Source organism: Nannobrachium achirus (assembly GCF_963921795.1).
Source record: "Nannobrachium achirus genome assembly, chromosome: 23".
Lineage (NCBI taxonomy): Eukaryota > Metazoa > Chordata > Actinopteri > Myctophiformes > Myctophidae > Nannobrachium > Nannobrachium achirus.
In genome coordinates, this window is record NC_137830.1 from 15961978 (window position 1) to 15985973 (window position 23996).

General features: G+C 42.6%; 1 protein-coding gene across 1 annotated transcript in view; it reads right to left on the minus strand.

Moving 5' to 3' along the window:
• Positions 1 to 23996, minus strand: part of ptprr (protein tyrosine phosphatase receptor type R) — a gene marked incomplete at both ends in the record, with an annotated part of 83707 nt that overhangs the window by 56270 nt on the left and 3441 nt on the right. Inside the window, one exon of the mRNA XM_080754221.1 lies at positions 16577 to 16836. Within this exon, the coding sequence (XP_080610347.1) occupies positions 16577 to 16836 (260 nt within the window). The remainder of the gene's footprint in view (positions 1 to 16576; positions 16837 to 23996) is intronic.

Below are 23996 nucleotides of genomic sequence, written 5' to 3' on the forward strand. Positions count from 1 at the left end.
ATGATTAAGACATAGATTATTTGGTAAAATGTCATCTATTTGTGTTAACTTTTTTTGGTTGGATGATTATGAAAGACTTGAATTATGTTTCAGTAAAGGTATTTTCTTTTTGGCAGACTATGTGTGTAAGGCTTGGGAAAAAAGACAAAGTGTTTTGTTGCTTGAAGGACAGTTTGAAGAACAGTCTTTTTGTTTCTTTGTATACCTGTATGGTACCAATGAAATGATTTATATGTATGTGTCCTGTAAGTCCATGTGGGCTGGGCACCTTTTTGGTGCACGACACGAAAATAAATAAATCTATCTATCTATCTATACCTGGTCTGAATGTCAAAGCACACGCACACACACACCCCTGCTGCCAAAGCGGAGGACAGAAATAGTCAGAGCAACAGAGAGAGGTACAGCGGGGGAGAGAGAGAGAGAGAGAGAGAGAGAGAGCAGACGAAAGATGGACAGTCGACTAGGTAACCATAGCAACCGTCCCACCCGACAGGGTTTTCCATACTGAGACAAAACAGTCCATGAGCACCTGGACATGACACGAGCTACAGTAGCATGCTATTATTTATAGGGCTGTCACAATTATTACATAATCGTCTAATCGCAATTATTTGACATAATCGCAATTATTTTGTGATAATCGTCATAATCGTTTACATGTTGAAAAATGTTTAAATATGTTCAAACATTTAAAAAACGGTGGAAATAGCAGATCTACACGCTCACAACCGATCAATGTTCTTTTTAAAGTGTAAAGTTGTCAAATATGTCCTTCATTTCTAGGTTATGTGTCATACCTGCCATGTGCAACTTCAAAGCCTAAAAGCCAAACAGAAATGTAATTGTCAACGACAAAAACACAACTCATTTAGTGCCAGCGCCCTCTAGGGGCCATAGAATGCCAGGGTATCTCTCATAGGCGAGCGCTTTAGCTTCCAGGACCTCACCTTCCAGGACCTCACGTGCTCACGTTCATGCACGTCATGGAAAGGTCCCGGATGATAATGCTAACAGAATGGCTATTCCCATTTTGTCATCTAAAAGATCATTTTTGGGCGATTTCGCCGTAAATAAACCTCGTGCCGCTTCCCTAAAGACACAATCCAGAGATATAAGCCTTCAAAGATGTGGTCTTTCATTGGATTAGGCGGAGATTGGCGATTTCGTTCGCAAATAACGGCCGGCCGGGAGGTTGCTAGCTTTCGGCTAGTAGCTAGAAAAATCAGGCCAGGCTTCAGAAGGCCTCTTATCATTTTATTCATTTCATTAAAAAAAGCCGGACTACTTCGGGATCGGCACACTCGTGTACTCATCGGAAGCGGCGCAGAACATTGGGTGAACATTGGGGAGCTCAAAAATGTATTTTAAACCATTTTTAATGGAATATATCGTCGGACAGAGTAGAATGGCTAGCTGGCTAGCGGCTGGCGAGCCAGGACCACCCACGACTCTACAAGCAGCTCGGGGTAAGTGAATTCATAAAAAAAAAATTGTATTGGATTGAAATAAAGCCGAACTAGTTCGGGATCGGCACAGAATGAGTTAAAACGTCAATCGCAATTATTTGAGTGACAATTAATCGTCATGTAAAATGTCATAATCGTGACAGCCCTAATTATTTCCCATTCCAATATTAGTATTCTTGACGATATTTCCACATTATTCTCCTCTCCTCTCCTCTCCTCTCCTCTCCTCTCCTCTCCTCTCCTCTCCTCCCGCCTTGAGGGCGTGTCCTCACGGGAGGACGGAGCGCAACCCTAACCTAGAGCCATAAATTATAACTCTTGTAGAGCACTTTTATTTTGAAGACGTTTTGTCTCTACAAGAGTTATAACGAGGAGAGAGGGAGGACGGGTGGTTGAGGCCGCTTGGTCCCTCTTACTGCTCCAAACATGCACAAATGCAGAATATAAGGTGCTCGCCGTATCTCCGAAACTGTTCTCTATTTATTCGCAACCACCTCGGGATGTGTCAGTCCATATTTTTCCAGTAGAGAAGTGTTTACTCAAGCTTGTCTCGGAGTCTTGCGTTTCCTCGTCTGAATGCTTCCGCCTACACAACGTCTACTCCTCCTCTGTGACACAGGTGATAGATGGGCAGCAATTACACACTCAGTGAGTGGTCATCCACATTTAACCACTTGAACCCCAGCATCCATATTCTATGGGGAACATTAGCCAGAAATGGCAGCTCTACAAGATCACTGACCTTGCAGATCTGCCATTTCTGGTCATAACTCGCCGTGTGGCAATTGTGTGTAGATCGCCAAGACCTCTATTGCTACTCTCTCTCTCTCTCTCTCTCTGCAGCGCAGTGCAGCAGTGAGTTGGATGCAGTCTTACCTGGTGGGGAGGGAACAGGTGGTGGAGGTGAACGGTACCCTGTCCCCCCCTCCCTTTGTTGTTCCTAATATATGTAAACGACATGGCATCCGCATGCGACTGCAACCTGTTCGCGGATGACTCGGCTCTCCTAGTCTCGGGCAAGGACCACTTGCAGGTTGAAAAGACCCTTAAAGGGATATTACACTTTCAAAGTCATTTTATCGTCTAATCAGGCTTTTATGAACACCCTGAACAGTTTTTAATTTGCTTGATTCAATATTTAGATATTTGATGTAAATGTTACCAGGCCCGACACGCCCAGGCCCTCTCCACATACACACCCATTGTAACTTCAAATTCCATTTTAACCGTGATAAATTCATTAAAAACAACCATTATTTTTTCTGGTGACTCAAACTACCCTCCTAATACGTGAGCAGGCCGTGTTTTTTCGATAACTTTTTTCATTTATTTTTAATAATCCATTTTTGTATTAAATATTTTTCATTTTCCCAAATAATTATTAAAAATTAATGAAAAAAGTTATCGAAAAAACACGGCCTGCTCACGTATTAGGAGGGTAGTATGAGTCAACAGAAAAAACAACGGGTGTTTTTAATGAATCTATCATGGTTAAAATGGAGTTTGAAGTTACAATGGGTGTGTATGTGGAGAGGGCCTGGGCGTGTCGGGCCTGGTAACATTTACATCAAATATCTAAATATTGAATCAAGCAAATTAAAAACTGTTCAGGGTGTTCATAAAAGCCTGATTAGACGATAAAATGACTTTGAAAGTGTAATATCCCTTTAACTCTGAACTAAGTACGATCTGTACATGGCTTAACAACAACAAATTATCAAATCACCTGGGCAAAACTGAATCCATCCTCTTTGGATCAAATCATAACCTCAAAAAGGTTGATAACTTAACAATCAAAGTGGGTGACAAGGTTATAACACGAAAAAACGAAATGTCCTACTTATTATGTAGGTATGTATTATGTATCCTTGAAGCTAATCTTTCGAGCGAAAAGATGACTTCAAATGTAATTAAAAGAATCAACCAACAAACTCGCTTCCTACAGAGGATCGCCCCGATGGTCAATTTCAACACACTGAAGACTATAGCTGGTGCAATAATCCAGCCCCTCTTTGACTACGGAGTCCACGTATGGTATCGTGAAGCCCCAAATGCCCTAAAAACTAAGCTCAAACAGCCCAAAACAAACTAATTAGGGTCCTGCTTAACCTTTCCTATCAGACTCACCTCACTGCTACTCTCCAGTTAAGAGTGGGGTGGCTCTTTCTGTCTGCAATCGGACTAAATCCATACAGTACCGCATATTACATCGTATACATATAACTTCTGTCCTTAAAAACAAAATGGATCCTAGTGTGTCCCCACTTTGCCTCAAATGCAAAACAGAAATCGGTAATTACGTTCATTGTCTCTGGTGAAGCTCCAGAACTATTGGTCTGATGTCGTAACAGAACTGTCAACCATTTTCGGTGTCCCCATAGAACCAAACCCCTTGTGTCTTATACTTGGTCTCCCAGATGGTCATATTGTCAATGCCAATCATAAGAGGCTATTCAATGTGTTAACGTTTGCTGCCAGGAAGAATATTCTCCTATTTTGGATCAAGGATGTTGCTCCTTCCAAAAAATCATGGCACAATATTATAATGGATTGTATTCCTTGTGAATACATAACATGTATGTTACACTCTAAGATAGACGCCTTTTATAAAATCTGGGACCCCTACTTAAGATTCATCGGGCCCACGCTATCTGCTGCTGTGCTTAAAGGGTTCCCCTGTCGGCCTTGACTTTTATCTGTCGCTGTTTTACTTGTCTTGAAGTTTCTCGATTGATGCTGAACTGTGCTCAGTGTATCTAGTTCCGATTTGGGTCGGGCGCCTGCCCTCTCCATTCTGAGGGGGTCGTGGGGGGGCTGGGGATTGATTGCTTCGCTCATCAAGTATACAATTTTCCATTCTACATATTATTGCCTGAGCTTATGATTTATACTTTTGTTTTTGTTGTTCCAGTTTGTTTGTCTCTTTCATTTTCTTGTATAGTGTTGTTATTGTCTAAATAATGTATGTCTAAAAATTTAATAAACATATTATTCAAAAAAAAAAAGAGTGGGGTGGCTCAGAGTAGATGACAGAGTACAGCATCTTGCAATGGGCCTGGTGCAGTGGTGTTGCTAGGTTTTCAATGTAATGGGTCCCAGGACCCACACGTGGTCATTGAAATGGGTCGCAAAATTATTTTATGGGTCCCGCGACGACACACACATTATGTATCAACGGTGAAAACATCACAAAGGACTTAAACAAATGGTGGCAAATAGCTACTTGGAAACTATGTACCGGTAGTTAATAAAGGACAGAAGCATGGATTTACAAGATGTTCTCAATCATCTCATCAATAATGCCAGAACGCACAGCTGTGGAGTTTTTCTATTTTAAAACCTTTTTTTGGGGTCCCACTGGCACCTTCTATCCTCACAAAGTCCTATTTCTGACCATTGTGTCTTTCTCTGGTTTTGGGAAGACAGAGATGAAAAGCTTTCCACGGGTTCTCAGAACAGTGCTGTTCTGAGAGTTGATCCGTGTGACGTCACACGGATTCCCGTTTTTTTTTTTTTTTTTTTTTTTTTTTTCAAAAAAATTTTTTTTTTCAAAAAAACATTTTTTTCAAAAAAACGTTTTTTCAAAAAAATTTTTTTTCAAAAAACCTTTTTTTTCAAAAACTTTTTTTTTCAAAAAACTTTTTTTTTTCAAAAAACTTTTTTTCAAAAAACTTTTTTTTCCAAAAAACTTTTTTTCTCAAACATTTTTTTTCAAAACATTTTTTTTTTTGTTTTACTTTTTTTTTTTTACTCTAGACTTTTGCGGCAAACTTCTAGTTTTTATACATTATACATAAATACAATGCAGGTGGGGTTGATTGTCTAATGTAGATTAACTTTCTGTAATGTCTGGTCTAGCAACGGTCGCCCTGTGTCATTTGACAGTAGGCCTATAACATACAACATAGGCCTACAGTAGGCTATAATCAGAGCTGCAACATTATCCTATTTTTGTATTGGCCCAATATTAACATTATTTGTTGTCAACGTGGGGTCCGGGGAGGAGTGAAGAGGAGGGGAGGGGGGAGGGGTGGAAAAACCCCACTAGATGCGCCCCTGAGCAAACAGAGGCCGTTTTGGTATTGCAGCTGGAGAGCCTCATTATAGTAGAGCTAGAACAAACAAAAGGAATGGTCAGAGTGTTTGTTGAGGGTTAAAACCTGTCTAGACTCAATTTTGACCATATATTTATACAAAAAATATAGTTTTAAAAGCATGGTGTAGGCCCTTTAAAGGAGTGTAAATCCCTAACATCCTTTAAAATCGCCCTGAAAAACAACTTACAGGCTGCTGCCACTCGTAACTGGTAAAAACAAACCTAGCCCAGCCTTATGTGGGGTTCACATGGGCTCAGGCAAGCGGTAGACGGCAAACGGCACCACCTGCTGGACGGTACGGCAAGGTAGAACAAAATATGCCCAACGGAACGGTACGGCAACATTAATTAATTATTTAAAGCGCTCGAGCAAAATGAAAACGCGCGCTGCGGTGGTTGAGGTGGCTCCATGCTGCTCTCTCTGCTACTGCTGGCTGATGTGTGTTCTGTGTGTGTAGTGTGTTGGCGCTCTGCTCGAATTTGTCCCGCGAGATGGAGCTACGTAACATCCGGTTCCAGATTCCGTCCTGTACCACGGTAAAAAGATAACATAATTTAACTTTGAACGGCATGCCATCTGCCGTTTACCGTCACCGGTTTTGACTGCCGGACTACCGTACCGTTTGCCGTTCTACTCCCGTCCACTAAAATGACTTCCGGTTTGCCGTCTACCGCTTGCCTGAGCCCATCTGAACGCAGCATTACTCTCCCCCTGACACTTCTATTGTAAATATCTACTGTACCGGTATACAGTATATATTTATTTTCTTTCTTTTTTCTGACTATCTACTGCATAGTTGCGACCGTAGGTCGCAGTTACTTATACTATCCAAACCTCCACAGGCTGTCCGTGAGTGAGTGAGTCAGTCAGTCCGTCAGTCACACGTCGCACGTCACACTCTTGCCCTGCTCATATCTCCGCAACCGTTGCCCCGATCCATGCCAAATTTTGCACACACACTCCTTACCTGCCAAACTACAACCTCCAAGGACCCCCGGAGCTCCAGGGACCCCCAGGTCCCTGGGGGACCCCCAGATGTAAAAAATTACCAAATGTGCTAAACTGACCAAATGACCACCCCAACGGGGCTGCTCACGGGGAATTCCCGGGGACCACCGACTCCTGCTGCTCCAGAACGGATGCAAAAGTGGTGGCGCCCCCAGTGGAGGACCCCCTACACTGCAGCTCACATAAAATGCCGTAACTCCGGCTAGGAGCGACCGGGACAGCCGGGGCCGGTACCTATTCGTCCGCCTTGGCGGCGCGGAGACCCCACCCCTCATTTCTCAAATGGCCCTCTTCTAGCGCCACCATGAGGCCGATTCTTGCAAAACACATTTTTGGACACTGCTCCTAAAATGTTTGCCCTAAAATCACGCAAATCGGTACACAGTATGTCTACACTGATCCCATCAACATGAATCTGTCCCATATAGCGCCACCTCCAGGCTGATTTTTAAAAAGACATTTTTGGACACTGCTCCTACAGATTTTGCCCTAAAATCACGAAAATCACTACACAGTATGTCTACACTCATGTCATCAACATGGATCAGGAGGATTTTGGAAAAACTAATTTTTGCCCTATTTGTGGAGATAAGTGACCTACGGTCGCTTATCTCCCGATTAGGGAGTCTTACTGGTACTGTGTTCTATCCGTCTGTCATTCAATGTTATTTGAATGACTTAAAGGGGTACTGTCACCTAAAGGGGTTGAGGGGCAGATTACACTGTGACATGAGCTTCTTTGAAAACGGTCTGAAACAGTCTGAAGCTCATGTCACAGTGTAATCTGCCCCTCGCCCCCCAACAACAGCTGACCAGTACAGTAAGTAGTGATACAGTCAGGCAGACTCAGGCTATACAGTTACAGGCAATTCATGTGATTGGCTTATTATTGTGCATCCCCACAATGACATCATAAAAATATTAAAGGACCACTTCACCTCTGGGACTAATGCGTTCATTTCCTGAAGATTAAAAAGCATTTATTGTATTTCAATTTAATTTTCGAATTTGCCATTTCATTTTATATCTGTCAGCCATTCGCTTCCATATGGGACAACCCTATCTTATTTTATTGTTGTTTGGGACACGATCAACACAATCCTGAGTTATTTTAAGATAGGGTTGTCCCAGAGGTGAAGTGGCCCTTTAACTTGTTTTTTAAAAGGCCCCCTTTAAATGGTTTCCTGTGCAAATAAGCCAAGTGCTTACTAGGATCTCCTTTTAGTTGACATGAAACTGTACCTTTTTCTATGCAAACTTCACACATGTACGCACTCACGCGAGACACACACACACACACACACACACACACACACACACACACACACGGTACATTGAAGGGTGTCAGCCCGGTCAATAATCTGATCAATAGGGCTAGTCAGTGTGATGTGTCTCACTTCATTGTCCTAATGATCTGTCCACACCACGTGTGTGCATCTATGACTCCATCAACACCTTCTCAATACTGCCTGGATGATGAAGGCCAGAGGGACTGACAACCCACCACCCGACTGCAGCGCTGGAAAAACTACTCCAATTATTTACCTTTTTTTTTCTTTTTAGATTTGTTTTTGGGCTTTTATGCCTTTATTGATAGGACAGTAGACTGACAAGGAAATGGGGGGAGAGACGGGGAGCGACACGTAGCAAAGGTTGTCTGGATCGGGAATCGAACTGGCGGAACCGTCAGGCATCCATATCTATGTGGCAATGCCAAAGTGGTATGCGCCCAGACCAGTAGGCCAGCGGGCGCCACTCTTTACTAAAGAAAGAAGTCTGGAATTCAACATTGACTTGAGTAAAAGTACAAAAAGTATTGGCATCAAAATGTACTTGAAGTACCAAAAGTAAAAGTCATTATGCAGAATGTCCCGTTTCAAGCTTCAAGCTTGTAGATCTGCTATTTTCGAATGGCCGAAATGTACGTAGGACTGAAGTTTACGTTTTAATGATCAAAATCATTATTACAAAACGGCACACGGTGCCGCGCTGTGAGCTTTTATATCTGCTATTTTTCAATAGCTAAAGTGTAAAATAATTCCAGGTCTTAAGGGGTTAACCTTTTAACAGTTTTAAAAGTTTGGACCAAAGAAAGTGTCAATTACACTGCTTTTATATTGCAAGGCAGTGAGTACGAAACACGTCACACAAATAAACCCTCTGCTTCTCTTTCTTTCTCCCACTCTTCTCCCATCTCCTCAATGTCAGTCTGAAGGTCGTTGCTGCTTATCCACAGTGTTACGCAACCATCCGTTGAGTAGGTAATAGTGTCAACAGCACACACATGCACGCACGCACGCACGCACACACACATGCACATTGCACACACTCACACACACACACCGCAATCACTGTTTCTCGCCCTCCCACCACCATTCTCTTCACCTCAGCTCTCCTGTCTCTCCCTTACCTTCCTCATTTCTCTCTCTCTCTCTCTCGTCCCCATGACAACAGGGACTATTCTGTCTCAAGGAGGAATGTCTGCAGCTTAGATCCAACAGAGGGTACTCAAGTGGCAGACGGTGTCAACGCACACGCACACACACACACACACACACACACACACACACACACAGATTATTGGTCGATCTGCCATCTGACATGCTACCATTCATTATCATACTAATGACTGGATAATTTGTCAGAAATATCAGGGAGGTTCAGCTCATGTAAATATATAAAAAAAAAAGTTCCCACATCTTAACACTTTGAGTGCCAGCCCCCCCTGCCCCCCGTCCCTTACCAGTGCCACCATTAGGTCCCATTCATTTCTGCCCCAATTCCAGGGAATAAATTGGAAATGATCCGATATTCACATCGGAACAAAAATGGGAGGTTTGGTAAAAGAGGATTTTTTTCTTTACCAAAAAAATTTTGGAGTGATTTCGGTGAGCGGTTTTGGAGATAGGTGCTCGAGAGTGCGCACTGCGCAAACCAGTCAATAACCTCAGAAATCTAGATTCTGAGATTCAAAGAAATAAAACTTTAGGAAGCCATAGCAACAAATTGGTAAATGGTAACGGAACACAAGTACCCTTGACAGAAAGAATGACATGCCTACTTTCATTATGTGCAAAAAAAGTTAAAAAAATATTGTACCATCGTCTAGTTTCAAGGGGGCAAAGTGAAAAAGTATGAAATGACTCAGAAGGTAGAAATTGCCTTACATTTTGATAGAACTATGCACTGTGAATTCACTGTGTTTTTACCTGGTCTAGAAGGTCAGGAAGACAAAAAGTCAGAAAAGCGATGTCAACCTTTTATTTTATGGCAACATCGAACCCTAACCCTGGTGAGTACCTCACACATCCAGCATGAACATATTTATGTTCAACAATATTTACAAATATTTCCAAAAAAAAAGAAATCACAAATATGACTTCACAAAAATAAAATATAACTGGATAAAAGTAAAATAAAATAAATGTGCAGCAAGTAAAGAATAAATAAAATAATATAAAAGTCAGTACTGTACTGTACTGTATTCTCAAAAAAAGGCATTCAACAAGCCAACATTCAGGAGTCAAAGGCACCACAAATAAAGGTCAAAGATGGTACTGTTCACCGTGTGTGTGTGTGTGTGTGTGTGTGTGTGTGTGTGTGTGTGTGTGTGTGTGTGTGTGTGTGTGTGTGTGTGTGTGTGTGTGTGTGTGTGTACCTCAGGTGCCTCAAAATGGCCTGGTACCTGTTCCTTGCCATTGTTCTGGGAAAGTACGGCATGGCAATGTTTTTTTGACCACTGCATGGCAATCTCCGGCTTGTGAACGATAGCTGTGAGGAAGAGAAGTCCCAGAAAGTTCTTCAGCTCCCCTAGAGTGACATTGGTCCAGGTAGCGAACCTACAGTGTGTATGACCTATGCCTGACTCCTCCGCTCTCGCTATCTCCGCCATCATACTGTCCTCTGCGTTGTCATTGGTCTGGTTGCAGATCGGGCTCCCATCCTTCCTCCATCCAGTCAGACTCCACGGGCCCTGTATATGATAGAAATAAATACAAAATACTAAATGAACGTGCTTCTGTATAATTTGTATGTTCTTTAGCAAAGGCTGTCGCACAAAAGTAGTGAAAACAGCAGATCTACAAGCGAGGCGTTGTGTGCTTGTAGATCGGCTGTTTTCACTAGTCTAAATAATTTCAAATGTATATATGTATATATACGTGGCCACTGAATTCTATAGGCTCTGCTTTGATACAAATTTGATACAGATTTGAGATCGATTTGATAGATTATTATGTCACACACACACACACACACACACACACACACACACACACACACACACACACACACACACACACACACACACACACACTGATTGTATTACTAAACTATCTATCTAGGTATACACACACAATAAAAAACTAAACTATAAAGAAATGTATTCTTACTGGAAGAAGTTGGAGGAACTTCATACACCTACTACAAACCATGGATTGACATCTAGACCTACTGCACATACAGTATGAAACAGAGCTGATACCTTTATGTACTATGAGGAAAATAATGCTGCTATTTGTACCCTGTATATATATAAAACTAGACCAGGTCAACCTGGTTGTGCCAGACCCCGGTTCTGCCAACCCTCTGGGCCTATAAATTTAATGGTACATTTATAGGCTGTCTGTCCCTTTATAGGCTGTCTGTCCCTCCCTCATGTCATCATCATTTGTGACATTGTGATGACATGAAGGCTTTGTCTGTCGGTCTATCCCTCCCTCATGTCATCATCATGTCATCATCATGACCATCTATGGAGAAAAACCGGACAGACCGACATTTGCTTATGTAGGCCTACCCATTTCATGGGTCTGGCAATGACAATGCGACATAGCATTTTCAACTGTTTTTTGCCAGACCCATGAAATGGGTAGGCCTACATAAGCAAATGTCGGTCTGTCTGTCCTGGTTTTCTATATAAAGGGTATATATGATGATGACATGATGATGACATGCCTACAAAAGGCATGATGTCATAAATGATGATGACAGACAGGGGGTCTGGCACAACCAGGTTGACCTGGTCTAGTTTTATTGTATGTGTGATACTTGCTTTGGCAATGTAAACGTATGTTTTCTCATGCCAATAACGCTCCTTTGAATTGAATTGTATATTACCAAATGCACCCTACGTGGAAAAAAAACAATAGCAGGTCAGGCTTATTGACATCGGTTATTGATTGATTGAAGAATGTATTACAAGCTTGCATTAGAGTAGACCTACAGATTCATGGCTCATTTCCACAGGAACACACTTTATGCATATCATACAGTGGTGTGTTCTAGACTTTTTTTGAGGGCATACGATCAGCTACTATTCGTTTGGCCAGGGCAGACGCTATAGTACATAATCCCTATCAAATACGCTACTTTGAAAGGTTCACGAGGGCAGACGCCGTTCATATTTTATTGTTCCTCCATCACGGAGGTATAGAGGCCGGCGCCTGGCGGCGCCGTGCCTGCGAGGGTGTCCCAAGTCGGGCGGAGGTGTGGAGGGTAGTCCCCGGTGAGTCCCCAGAACACAGCACTGATCTCATATAACATTGAAAGACAGACAGACGTATAGAACATATTGAAACGTAAAAAGCATAGCTTTATAATGCTTACCCGGTTCGCTGATCGCAGCACACCGAGCGACCGGGTCGTCCTCCTTGGCTAAGTCCACGCACGGCCTCATTTGGGTGTATTAGCGCCCGCTGCAACTCCGCTCTCCGGGGCCATACCTATCGGTGCAGCCGGTGGGCGCCGTAAGATGATACACTGCTCCAAACAGCCTGCCTCCGGTCCGGATCACCGCCGTAGCTCCTCCGTCCACTGTGGATGGCTGGCGACGTTCCTTGGCTCCCCCGACACAGCAGCAAAAACACAGAATTCTCTTCAAATCGCCGGCATCAGCGTTCAACGGCATCACCGTTCATCCTCACGCGTCGCCTCAGTCAAGTCCCAAACGCAGCCGCGCAGCAACAAACGAAAGTCCAACTGGTGCTTCGGGTTTTGATTATGGTCGGTGGCGGCGCTGGGCAGCAGCAGGCTGCGGGCTTGGTGGTGTCCACGGCCACGGGGCATGGTTCGGCTGCCTGCTTGGTCTCCATGTGCGGCCATGACTTGCTCTCTGATCAGCGGAGGTAAAACCTCTACCTTCCGATCTCTCTCTCTATCTCTATCTCTCTAAATAATACTACATCTAATGATTTTATAACTAATTCTAGCTCATTCTCTCAATATATCTCTCTCTCCCTCTGATTGCTGTGTCCCCGGACGGTAAAAGTCACTGAACTCGTCTTTGAGACCCTTGTTTCTGGGGGGAACCGGCCAATCAGCATGCTTGAATTTGGTCACATAAGCGTGTGATGTCATGCAGGGGCGTCAATTGGGTATGGCAGGGGTATGCAGCTGCCATACCTTGACAGGGGGAAATAATAAAAATGTACTTTTCATCGTGCCTGTTGCTAAGGTATGGCAACATGACTGGTGTCTTCACCAGACACCAGTCATGTTGCCATACCTTAGCTTGTTCTGAACTGACGCCACTGAATTGTCATGCATGACGACCGTCCCATCGTCCAAAAGGGCTGTATCTTGGTTACCGCATAGATCCAACACTGTACTACTGTAATATGAAAAAAAAGCATCTGGCGTCATATGACGCCAATATTATTTTCTGGCATCATTGCCAAGGTCGTGTCGGACGTCATATGACGCCCTGGCACTGAAAGTGTTAAGGTGGCTCTCCACCAAACAGACTACGAGAGACTCTTTCCAACTCGTTCAGATTGGCAGTCTGTGGCATTTAGTTGGCACAGACTAAGCAATCCAATTAAAACCCCAAAGTATCCAAAAGTAACCATTTTGGACATCAAGGAATCAAGAAGAAAAACATTGAACCATTTCTTGTCGAGATTGTAGGTCTGATATTTAGTATATGGTACGATTAACTGTTACACCCCTAGTCTCACATAAATTGTCCTCATTCCTCTGTTGCAAATACCACATACTCGAAACTAAAAATGTGCTGAAGTTTGGAGTCTACGGTGCAGCTGCAGCACTGTCTTAGTGTCAGCGGTTTAAAGTGATACTGACTCGGTTAGGAAGCAGCAGCATGGTGGATTCAGAACATCAGCTGAAGCATTCCAGGGTGTTGGAGCGAGGGATGGGACGATATGAAAATGTCATATCACGATTATTGTGACCAAAGAAATCGCGATTTACGATATTATCGCGATAATCAAAATATCCCCAACATCCATTATCCTGGGGCGGAACATTAGCAGATCTACAAGCTCACAACGCGTTGCAAAGCGACATGTTGTGAGCTTGTAGATCGGCTATCTTTTGGCAAATACATTTGATAGAGAGTGAAGTGAAGACTGTATCAAGTACGTATATTATAATTAAGTACCTTTTACCAATTATAGAGAGTTTAACACATTGACCGCCATTTTAACATACCTCCGTACTCCCACCTGCCATTCGTCTCCATAGACTTCCATGTAATTGGGTGTGCACGGATCATGCACACCCATGCCTAGATAATGCACCACGTGTGTCCACATTGCTCACAGCTTTCAAACAAAAAAATCCGAATGGAAATCCGTTCAGGCATTCATGAGATAACAGCCACTATGTTTAACAAAGATGGCTGCCAAAATGGCTGCCATGCTTGAAAGATGGGGTTGCTATGGGGGTTAAACATGCAATTTCGCGATTGCTATCATGCCTACTCCATTTTTTGGGGTCAAAAAAAATTTTTTTGATTTTTTTTTTTTTTTTTTTTTTTTAATTCTCGGGACTATCGGGCCTGGCGGGGAAAGACATTGGAATAATCTCGGGACTATCGGGCCTGGCAGGGAATGAGTTAAGTGGTACCGGATATGCAGCTCTGCAAATAAAAGGTGAATTGATCCCTGTGCATGACGGAGGACGATATCACAATATATTTAATCTCCACGATACGATTATCGTGAGTGTTTTTTAATCACGATAAGCGATAATATTGCTTATCGTCCCATAGTTGGAGCCAGCAGCACTCTTCCTGTGTTCACATAAATGCTACTTACTTTGTCCTGAAAAAGATGGCATTGCTTTTTGAACACTGATTGTGTGTTGAGATTAAAAAGTCCTTAAATTGTCACTAGAAATGTGCAGATGCCCTCTATACACTTACACTTTATGTTGGTTTGTTTACTGTTGAGTGAGAAAACAATGTTCCACGTTAAGTTAATCATCTGGGGACCCCCCAAAATAATTACTAATAGTACTGTTTAGTTTCATGATTCTCTCCATTGGATGTGGGGAAACATACAGAATATAGTGTTACAAAGATTGACCTAGAACAGCAGATCGTGGCAAAATGTGGGCTGTGATATTCCAGCTATTGTAGATTCAAATGATCAGGATGACAGATAGTTTAGGCCATAGCAAAGAGCTTGACTTTTGTGTATTGTGCCTGGAAGGTTCAAGGTAAAATTTGATTTGTATCCTGCCTACTGTAAATAGCGCTATTTACAGTACATCTGCTTTTAAGAGGTGGAGAAAATCCAGAAAAAAGAAACTGACCATCTCCCATTAACTCATACCTCGCGATGCCCGTAGAGACCGTAGATTTCCCGCTGTACCGCGCTGCCATGCCCGTATGGGGTTTTTTGTATTCGAAAGCTTGTCACCGAGTCTACACGTCTACTAGATGAGTCGCGCACAGATTGTGCACGATGCGTGCGCGTGCCCACGTTAAAAGGTAAGGACAATTTGGCAGCTGCTTACTACAGCTATGTTTAAAATGGCAGAGAAAAAGTTAACTGTGTGATCCTGCCTTAAAGGACAACTTTGTTTTTTTACACCTAGGGTTAGATTTTTAAACTCTAATCACAATCTAAAATATGAACCCTTGTTGTAAAAAAAAACCCTAAGTTGTCCTTTATTAAATGTGTCTGCATAAAGACACCCAAGGTGGACTTGCCGTGTTCTTGCCCTGCAGACCACTCTACGTCACACTGCTTCCATTGTCATCCAACTAAGCAGCACTCTTCTCATCCAACCACTCAAGCCTCCACTCCACTGGCAGTGTATTGTGCATAAGTGCGTGGTAAAGCCACTGAAGCTATAGCATGTCTACAGCTGACCCACTTCTGTCCTCGTCCAACCCCTTATCTGCCCACGAATAGCCGTCTGCTGAGGCGCGCCTACAGTGGCTTTTAATAATAGGTGTTTTATGGTTGTGCTTAGCATGTTTTGTGGTGGGTTGCCATTTTAAAACACACTCAAGACAAAGCTTGATTTTGATATTGATCTGACCTACTTCCCTTCTCATGCAGCTACCTCTCTCTCTCTCCTCATCCTCCCACCAGTAAAGGATGACTTGTTCGCTTGAGAGTATTTACTGTAACCTGCTTAGGAGAGCAAAAGGATGCATCCGGAAAATGTGTGTACTGTAGTGCCAGGAACATTAATTGTCAGTGACTTACAAGGGCAGACTGTCCGGTAAATAAAACTTAAAGAGGTGGTGCCATAGTTTTGTACTTCTTCTGTTTTGTATGTGTCTATGGACTATACTCTAAAAGACCACCGAGTGTGGTTATAATGTGCACATTTGCCTTCCCTGTGTATTTTTGGTTTCTTCCTGAAAGCTGAAAGCCTCTGAGTCAAAAGGCCTGATCGAAAAACACAGATGTAATGACATCATAACATAATCCCCTCCCCTCTTACCATACACCCAACACTGTGGGTGTGGCTAACTTCAGCTGTGTCACCCCACCCACCTGACAACCAGGCATACCTAATTAACTGGTGGGTGTGGCCACGTAAAAACATAATTTTAACTCTTCCTCTACACTTTTTTGGAAAGAATCTTGATCATCATGTTTTAGGAAGGGAAAAGAAACATGGCCATGTTTAAATGAGCAGTTAACAAAAGATTCATTGGGGCTGATAGCCCAACCGTGTAGTTCGCAAACCTTGACAATCATGTGTTCTTTTCCTTGTCCAATCAGATAGCAGGCTACTCACCACAGTGACTAGGTGCCGTGGCGACACTGGGTAGTGCGCCGGTCCTGCCTCGTGCTCCGGCTTTGCCAGCAGGTTGAGGGCTTGATGCCCGATGGGCACCTGGCGAAAACGCGGTGACAGGAGGGATGCGGGCATCGGCTTGGCCAACACTTTGTTGTGTTGTCGCAGGTTCGAGTCCCGGTGATGGTGGACAGGCGACGGGAGGTGTTTGGAGCGATGGGGATTCGAGTGACGCACCTCATGGTCACCGGAGTATGTGTCTGAATGGGGTGGGGGGTTGCAGAGAGGGAGAGAGATGATGGAGGGTTAAACCAGTGGTTCCCAAACATTTTAGCCTGTGACCGAAAAGAGAAATTAGACATTTTCCGAGGACCCAAACTAGTAAAAATAGCAGCTCTAACAAGCTCACAATGTGTCGCTTCGCGCCGCGTTGAGAGACCTCTTAATTATTATATTTTATTTCTGGAATTTCTTAGATGTGTTTTTTGTTTGCATCTTTTTAAAATATATAATTAATGTTTTGTAGGAAAAGAAAACGGTATTTCTACTCGAGTCGTGACCCATAATTTTGTTTTTTTTACCAGAGCTAGGCGTGAAGGCGTCCATATGCAACTTCAGCCTGGAGCCCTATGGAACTTGGGCCAAATATTTGACAGCGTTTGGAATTTCATATTTGAGAATTTTTGGGGGCATGATTTGGGGCATGCAACATACCTAGTACAGGGGTCACCAACATGTCTGTACTAGGGGTGCAACAATACTGAACCAAACCGGTGTACCGAACCGAATGGCCCTGTCCCGAACCGAACAGCCCATACCGAATGATTTTTTTTTTGGATGTGGCCACATAAAAACATAATTTTAACTCTTTCTGTACACTTTTTGGGAGAAAATCTTCCTCCTAGTATAATCATAATACCTGATTATCATGTTTTAGTGGGGAAACAAATCATGGCACACCATCTTTAAAATAAACTGAACATTTTGGAAATATTTTCAAATAGTTTTTCTTTTCTTTTTCCTTTCTTTTTTTACTGTACCAAAAACGAACCGAAACCGTGAGCCAAAAACCGAAGTTTGAACGAAACCGTGGGCTGACTGAACCGTTGCACCCTTAAGCCCGTATCATAGTCGGGTCCGTGGTGGAAGGCTTTACACCACGGTGTAGTCTTTTAAGGTCTTTTTTGAGTCATGAAACTACAACGTTACATCATTCCTCGCGGTGGAGAGCTTTCCACCTCGAGTCCCAACACATCTCTCTGTTTTTACTATCAGACAGACAGGCTCTACACCCCGTTCACTGATTGGTCGACCTGAACCGGTCTAGACAGGGTGAAGGACTTCACCGTGGGCCGTGACTATGATGTCCTGCACTTATTTTCTGACTTGAGGTGGAAAGCTTTCCACCTCAAATTTGCGGTGGATAGCTCTCCACCGTACACTCTGATACAGGCTTTAGTCCGTACACTGACAAATGTGTCCGTGGCAAGACTTGGATTTTCGTTTTTATACGCCATTATAATGTTCTTATTTTGACCATAAGACACAATTACTGAATGTCAAGTCTCCAGGTTTTCTTCAGTAAGACAGTTTTTTTGTTTGTTTGATTGTCTTTTTGTTTTTGTATTTGTGCATTTTTGTTTCTTTGTTTTTCTACAAAGGTTTCTATAGGTCTGTTCAGCATTTCTTCAAATGTGTACGTTAAAAACTGAAAGCAATAAAAAGTATTAATCACAAAAAGATATGTAGCCTATATGACACTTACTTACACTACTATGGCAAGTAGCCTAGCCTACTAGTGGTTCTCAAATGTTTTATTTGCAAGGACCCCCTTAACTCTGAGAATGTACAAATGGAACCAAATGGACCCTTATGGGTCGTATGGGTCCATTTGGTTCCATATGGTCATTGAGGGAGTGTTTCTGGTAACATTATTCTCCACTCATTTTGTATGTCCGTGGCAAAAATAAAATGTTGACAAAAATGTCCACCACTAATTGAGCAAGCATGGCGATGAGCCCTGCCCTAGAATCCAACCTGGCACATTCCACTGCACCACCAGTATACCAGGCAACCCATCGCAGAAAGACTGCTGCGTGGGTGTGAATATTATCTCACTGGCAAGTCTCCCAGAAAGCCATCAGTTTCTGTCTCTCTCCCATTTCCACAGGTCTGAGAAACTGAAATACAAGACAGAGACTGTCTGACAGGCTGGCACAGGCTGTCAGCCAACCTATGCATCACTGCCTGTGTCTGCCTGTCTGATCATCTGTGTATCTGCCTGCCTGTGTGTCTGTACAGCCTAGGCACTGTGAGTCTCTATACTTGACAGATGAATAAAGAGTTTCACATCATTGGGGTCTTAATTCGCAAATGCTGCACTTAATTAAAAACAGAAAACGTGCTGCACAAATTACGCACGGAAATTAAACTTGCAATGTTGCATGTGGCTAAACTAGACACCATCAATTACACATTGTATTCTACATTATATAGCCTAACTTATAGACTTTGACCCCGATGGCATTCCTTTGCCTATATGCAACAACAGTGTAGTCTACCCACCCACTATACCATAATGTGTCCTGTCTCTGTTGGGTTTTGGTCGGTTGTAAATAGAAAAGCTATCCATGGTTCAGCACCATGGATAGCATCAGTAGGCTATATGGGGCGAAATATCGCAATACACCATGGGTTGCATTACAGCATTAGGCATTAATATTATTATTCGTTCCCATTTATTTTTTACACCCCTTTCTATACTAATACCACCACCCTCACAACAACAATCTAAACCTCTTTCTACTCCTCTCATAACTGGAGATCATCCCTTTTACCGGCTCCAAAATGCATTGCTCATACATGTCCATGCACCAAAATGGGCACTGACTGCATCCCAAACAAGCTCCCGCACAAGACAGTCAACATAGCCTATGATTTCAAAACCTCACCGACCTGCATTCGGTTTGGACTGTTTTTCTCTGTCAACGCCACTATACAATTAACCTACAATAAAATCTCGAGTCTGCAAACCGGGATCACACGGTGACCCCATCAGCCAACTGGTCTGGCAGGTGCATGCCAGAATCTGTTCCTCCCATTCTGGGGATATTCTAGACGGTCGTCGGTCATGACAGTCTTCCTATCAAGGAGTCTGTGCTGCTGGCCACATGGGAACATAGACCTACATGCTGTCAATAGAGCAATCCCATTATCCCACCTTCAGTTCAGCATAGATGACAGCTGCCATCCGGAACCCCATGTCAAGTGAACAGTGTGCAGCCAACATAACCGGACTGATACCGTACGTTACTGGTAAAGTGGGAAAAGGGCGACACAATCTCCTATTTATTCATGTTGTTACACGAGTCAGTATAGTCATTGACAACATTATCCTTGACCTGCTAGAACCTATCAAATCAATCATGGCACTCACCTGAAATGGCTGGTTGTAAAGATAACAATGACAAGATTGTCATGAATCCTCCCAGTTTTCTCATCCTCGAAAAGCCTTGAATTCTGCCCCTCGCATCCGAGACGGGTTGGAAAAAATAACAAAGAAGCCAAACCAGTTGGGGGAAAAATTTGGCTAATATCGCTTATAGTCTAAATCATATTTATACCGATTAAGAATATCCTAGTACATTACAAACAACAGGAGAAGGCTCATCCATAACATGTGCGTGCCCTCTGCACACATCGTCAGGTCTAGATGAGAGACTACAGGTAGGCTATTCAAGTCTAAATGTAACGTTTTTTCCCTTCGAAGTGTGAAGCAGTCAATCAGATTTCAGCCTTTTTCATTACTGATGTGTTGTAGAATACGATTCAGTCCGTATAGTATAAAATCCCACATTAGCGTGAACAACTGGCGGCGTGTTGTTGTCTCATGCGTGGCGTCGTTTTGAAAACAGGCGAATATAACGTTCCAGTCCAGGTCTACCGCAACCTCGCTAATATAGGCCTACAGTGTATGTTTATTGATATATAATAATTAATGGTTGTTTTGACGTGCGAAGGGTGGATGCCATGGATGCATGGATGCGAGATCCTCGAAGCAAGATAGGCGTGGTGTATGGAGAAAGAGGAGGGAGAGAGAGAGAGAGAGAGAGAGAGAGAGAGAGAGAGAGAGAGAGAGAGAGAGGAACCCGAGAGACTGACTGACTGACTGACTGACTGACTGAGTGTGTGTGTGTGTGTGTGTGTGTGTGTGTGTGTGTGTGTGTGTGTGTGTGTGTGTGTGTGTGTGTGTGTGTGTGTGGACAGGTTTTTATTACTTTGTGAGGACCAAATGTCCCCACAAGTATAGTAGAATTGGAGAAATAGACATTGTGGGGACCAAATAGTAGGTCGGCTAGGTCCCCACAACGGTTTGGGTTAGGGTTAGGGTTACGGTTAGTTAGGGTTAGGATTAAGGCCACAGGAAATGAATGGAAGTCTATAAATGTCCCCACAACCTATGAAAACTAAGCGTGTGTGTGTGTGTGTGTGTGTGTGTGTGTGTGTGTGTGTGTGTGTGTGTGTGTGTGTGTGTGTGTGTGTGTGTGTGTTTGTGTGCATGCGTGCGTGCGTGCGTGCGTGTGGAAAAAAGTACTCAAATGTTTAACTTAAGTAAAAGTTTCAATATTGCAATGTAGAAATACTCTCTTCTTACAAGTCAAAATTTCAAGATGTAGGCCTACATGAGTAAACATACAAATGTAGCCTTTTGGCATCAAAATGTAGGCCTACTTAAAATACCAAAAGTAGGCCTACTCATTATGCAGATTGCAGAATGTCCCATTTCAGAAGTTATCAAATTGTAAAGAAATATTTAGAAAATAGCAGATCTACAAGCTCACAATGTGTTTCACCGTGATTGTAGTGGAATAAAAGTAGGCTAAAATATGTTCTTCTGATATAGGCCTATGTAGTGGAGTAGAAGTAAAAGTATTGAAAATTGGAAATATTCCAGTAAAGTAGCCTACACCAATGTGTGTGTGTGTGTGTGTGTGTGTGTGTGTGTGTGTGTGTGTGTGTGCGTGCGTGCGTGCGTGCGTGCGTGCGTGTGTGTGTTACACATGGATATAGAGAGAGACCATGCAGGGTTTTCTTTTTATGTCATCTTAAATAAGATCGACGCACGGTCGCTCGACTGGCTCAGCACGAGATCTCCCCAGGCAACAGTGGGCGTATCATCCCGGGTTTCCATTGGCTGATGTTATAATGAAGTGAAAATTGTGAATTAAATTCACTCCGCCTCGAAGTACTCATTGTAGTGGGGATAAGTGGAGAGCACTTTGTCCAGGCCAGCAGTTTGTCCCACTCACTCAATTAGACAAACAGTAGTCTAGTTGCCCAATTAGAAGCCTAGCCTACAAAAATAAAACATCTGACAGCATATTTCTACAATAATATCCATTCATATTTGTGTTGTGTCATGTTGTGTTGTGTTCTTCAGAGCCAAATCTAATCTCTTGCACATGAGGCAGTTCCCAAATTCCATGTATTATTATGAGAAGATTGAGATCCGCAGGGGAAATGCTATTTTTACTCCTGTCAGTTACAGTAAATGGGTCAGTGACGTGACGCCCCAAAACACATGTTTTTAAAAAAACTTTAAATAGCAGGCATAAAAATTATTTACTTTTGTTCTACTCACTCTCAACTTTATGGAAACACATTTTGTTTTTAGATATTTTATTGGAATCAGACTTTATTGAGCAGTTTGTTGTACTTGTGCCTAAAACCGTCATCTGGTGTGACATGACAATAATTGTTCATAAAATGAAAATGGAGTACACCTTTCTTAAGTTACTCACTTTATCAAAGTCCTTTATCATAACTAACCTGTGATCCACTATAGTTTTGTGAAAATTAATTGAATCTGTATATTTTTTTCATAATCAACACTCTGTGTGAGGCCCATGTTGTCGATCTTTCAACATATTTTAATTTTATTCTGACAAAAACTTTCTTTAAAATTACACAAATATTTGTGACTCTTCCTGATACTATTTTCTATGTAAACCATACACATTTTTTCGGTTTCATCATTAATAAAGGTATGATTTCTCACTATTTGGAATGTCACACCAGATGACTTAGTGTCACACCAGATGACCATATCTTCATGTGTCAAAGCAAACTGTGTTTTAACCTACCTATTAGTGAGTACTGAACTTTACTGATTGATTAAACAATTACCCAGGAAAAACAGCAACAGTAAAATTGCTTTAACATTAAATAACATGGCCTTAATATTTCTGAACAGGATAGTATTGTTGGGCCTTAACATAGGATAACAAAGAATTGTAGTAGTAGATGGATGATGAGGATGTGCACAGGAATGCTACGCACACCTAAGTCTTCTGCCGGCCCACGGCAGAAGGATCTTAAAGAGACAATAAGGTGCATAGCCACACTGGGAGCCAAGGCAACATTTTATTAACACCAATTATTGGAAACAACTCAGCATTCAGGTGTATTACTTTTTTCCGAAGTCTCCTGAACTTGAACACAGCATTTTGAGTTGAACAAATTTATTTACGAATCATGTCGTTACACCACATCTCCACTAGCTAAAGAGTGCTGGGTTGTGCAACTCCGAAAATAGCTGATCTACAAGCTCTCGCAGCACAATGCGTTGAGAGCTTGTAGATCAGCTATTTTCGCTATGTTTGTCTCGGGTCCTACCTTACCTCATTGTCCAGTCCAGTGAGTGAAAGTACAAAAGTATTAGATTAGATTAGAATAGACATTTAGACTGCATTGTACATCAGCCAGTCACATTTGGTGAGGGTATCTAGACATTTAGACTGTATTGTACATCAGCCAGTCACATTTGGTGAGGGTAGCAAACCGTTTGCCCTGTTGCGGTTCTGCTATGCCACAGACAACTTCCTGCTCTTTGTAGAAAATGCAGTCTCGCCCCTTTGGCCAGACAAAACCATTTTTCATTTTTCCAAGTTGATTCATGCAGTTTATCTCTAGCCCCTCCTTATTAATGGTAACAATCTGCCCCACATATGGCTTTCCCTCATATTTGATTATGACAAACTGTCCTTGTGTGTATTCATCTGAGGAGGTGTCTGAATCCTCAGCTTGGGCCTCTCCAATAGATGCACTTGTGTCCAGCACCTGAGTAGAAGACCTTCAGGAGGAGACATTTAAATGTAATTTATTTGTCAGGTAGATTGTTTTTAGTAGTAAAATGTAATTACTAGCAAGTCCTCAAGTTTGCCAAGTATGTTATACTCACTGAGCTCCGGAAGCTGTTTTGGGCCTGCAGCTGACCTGGGAAGGGGGCAGTTCCGCAGATGGGCCACCACTTAGTTAAGGAAGAAAAGGAATGAATGGATGACATAAGTTACTTTATTGTCATTAAACAGGTACAATTACAGGTATCATAAAATTGGCAAAGAGAATGATTTAGTTATAT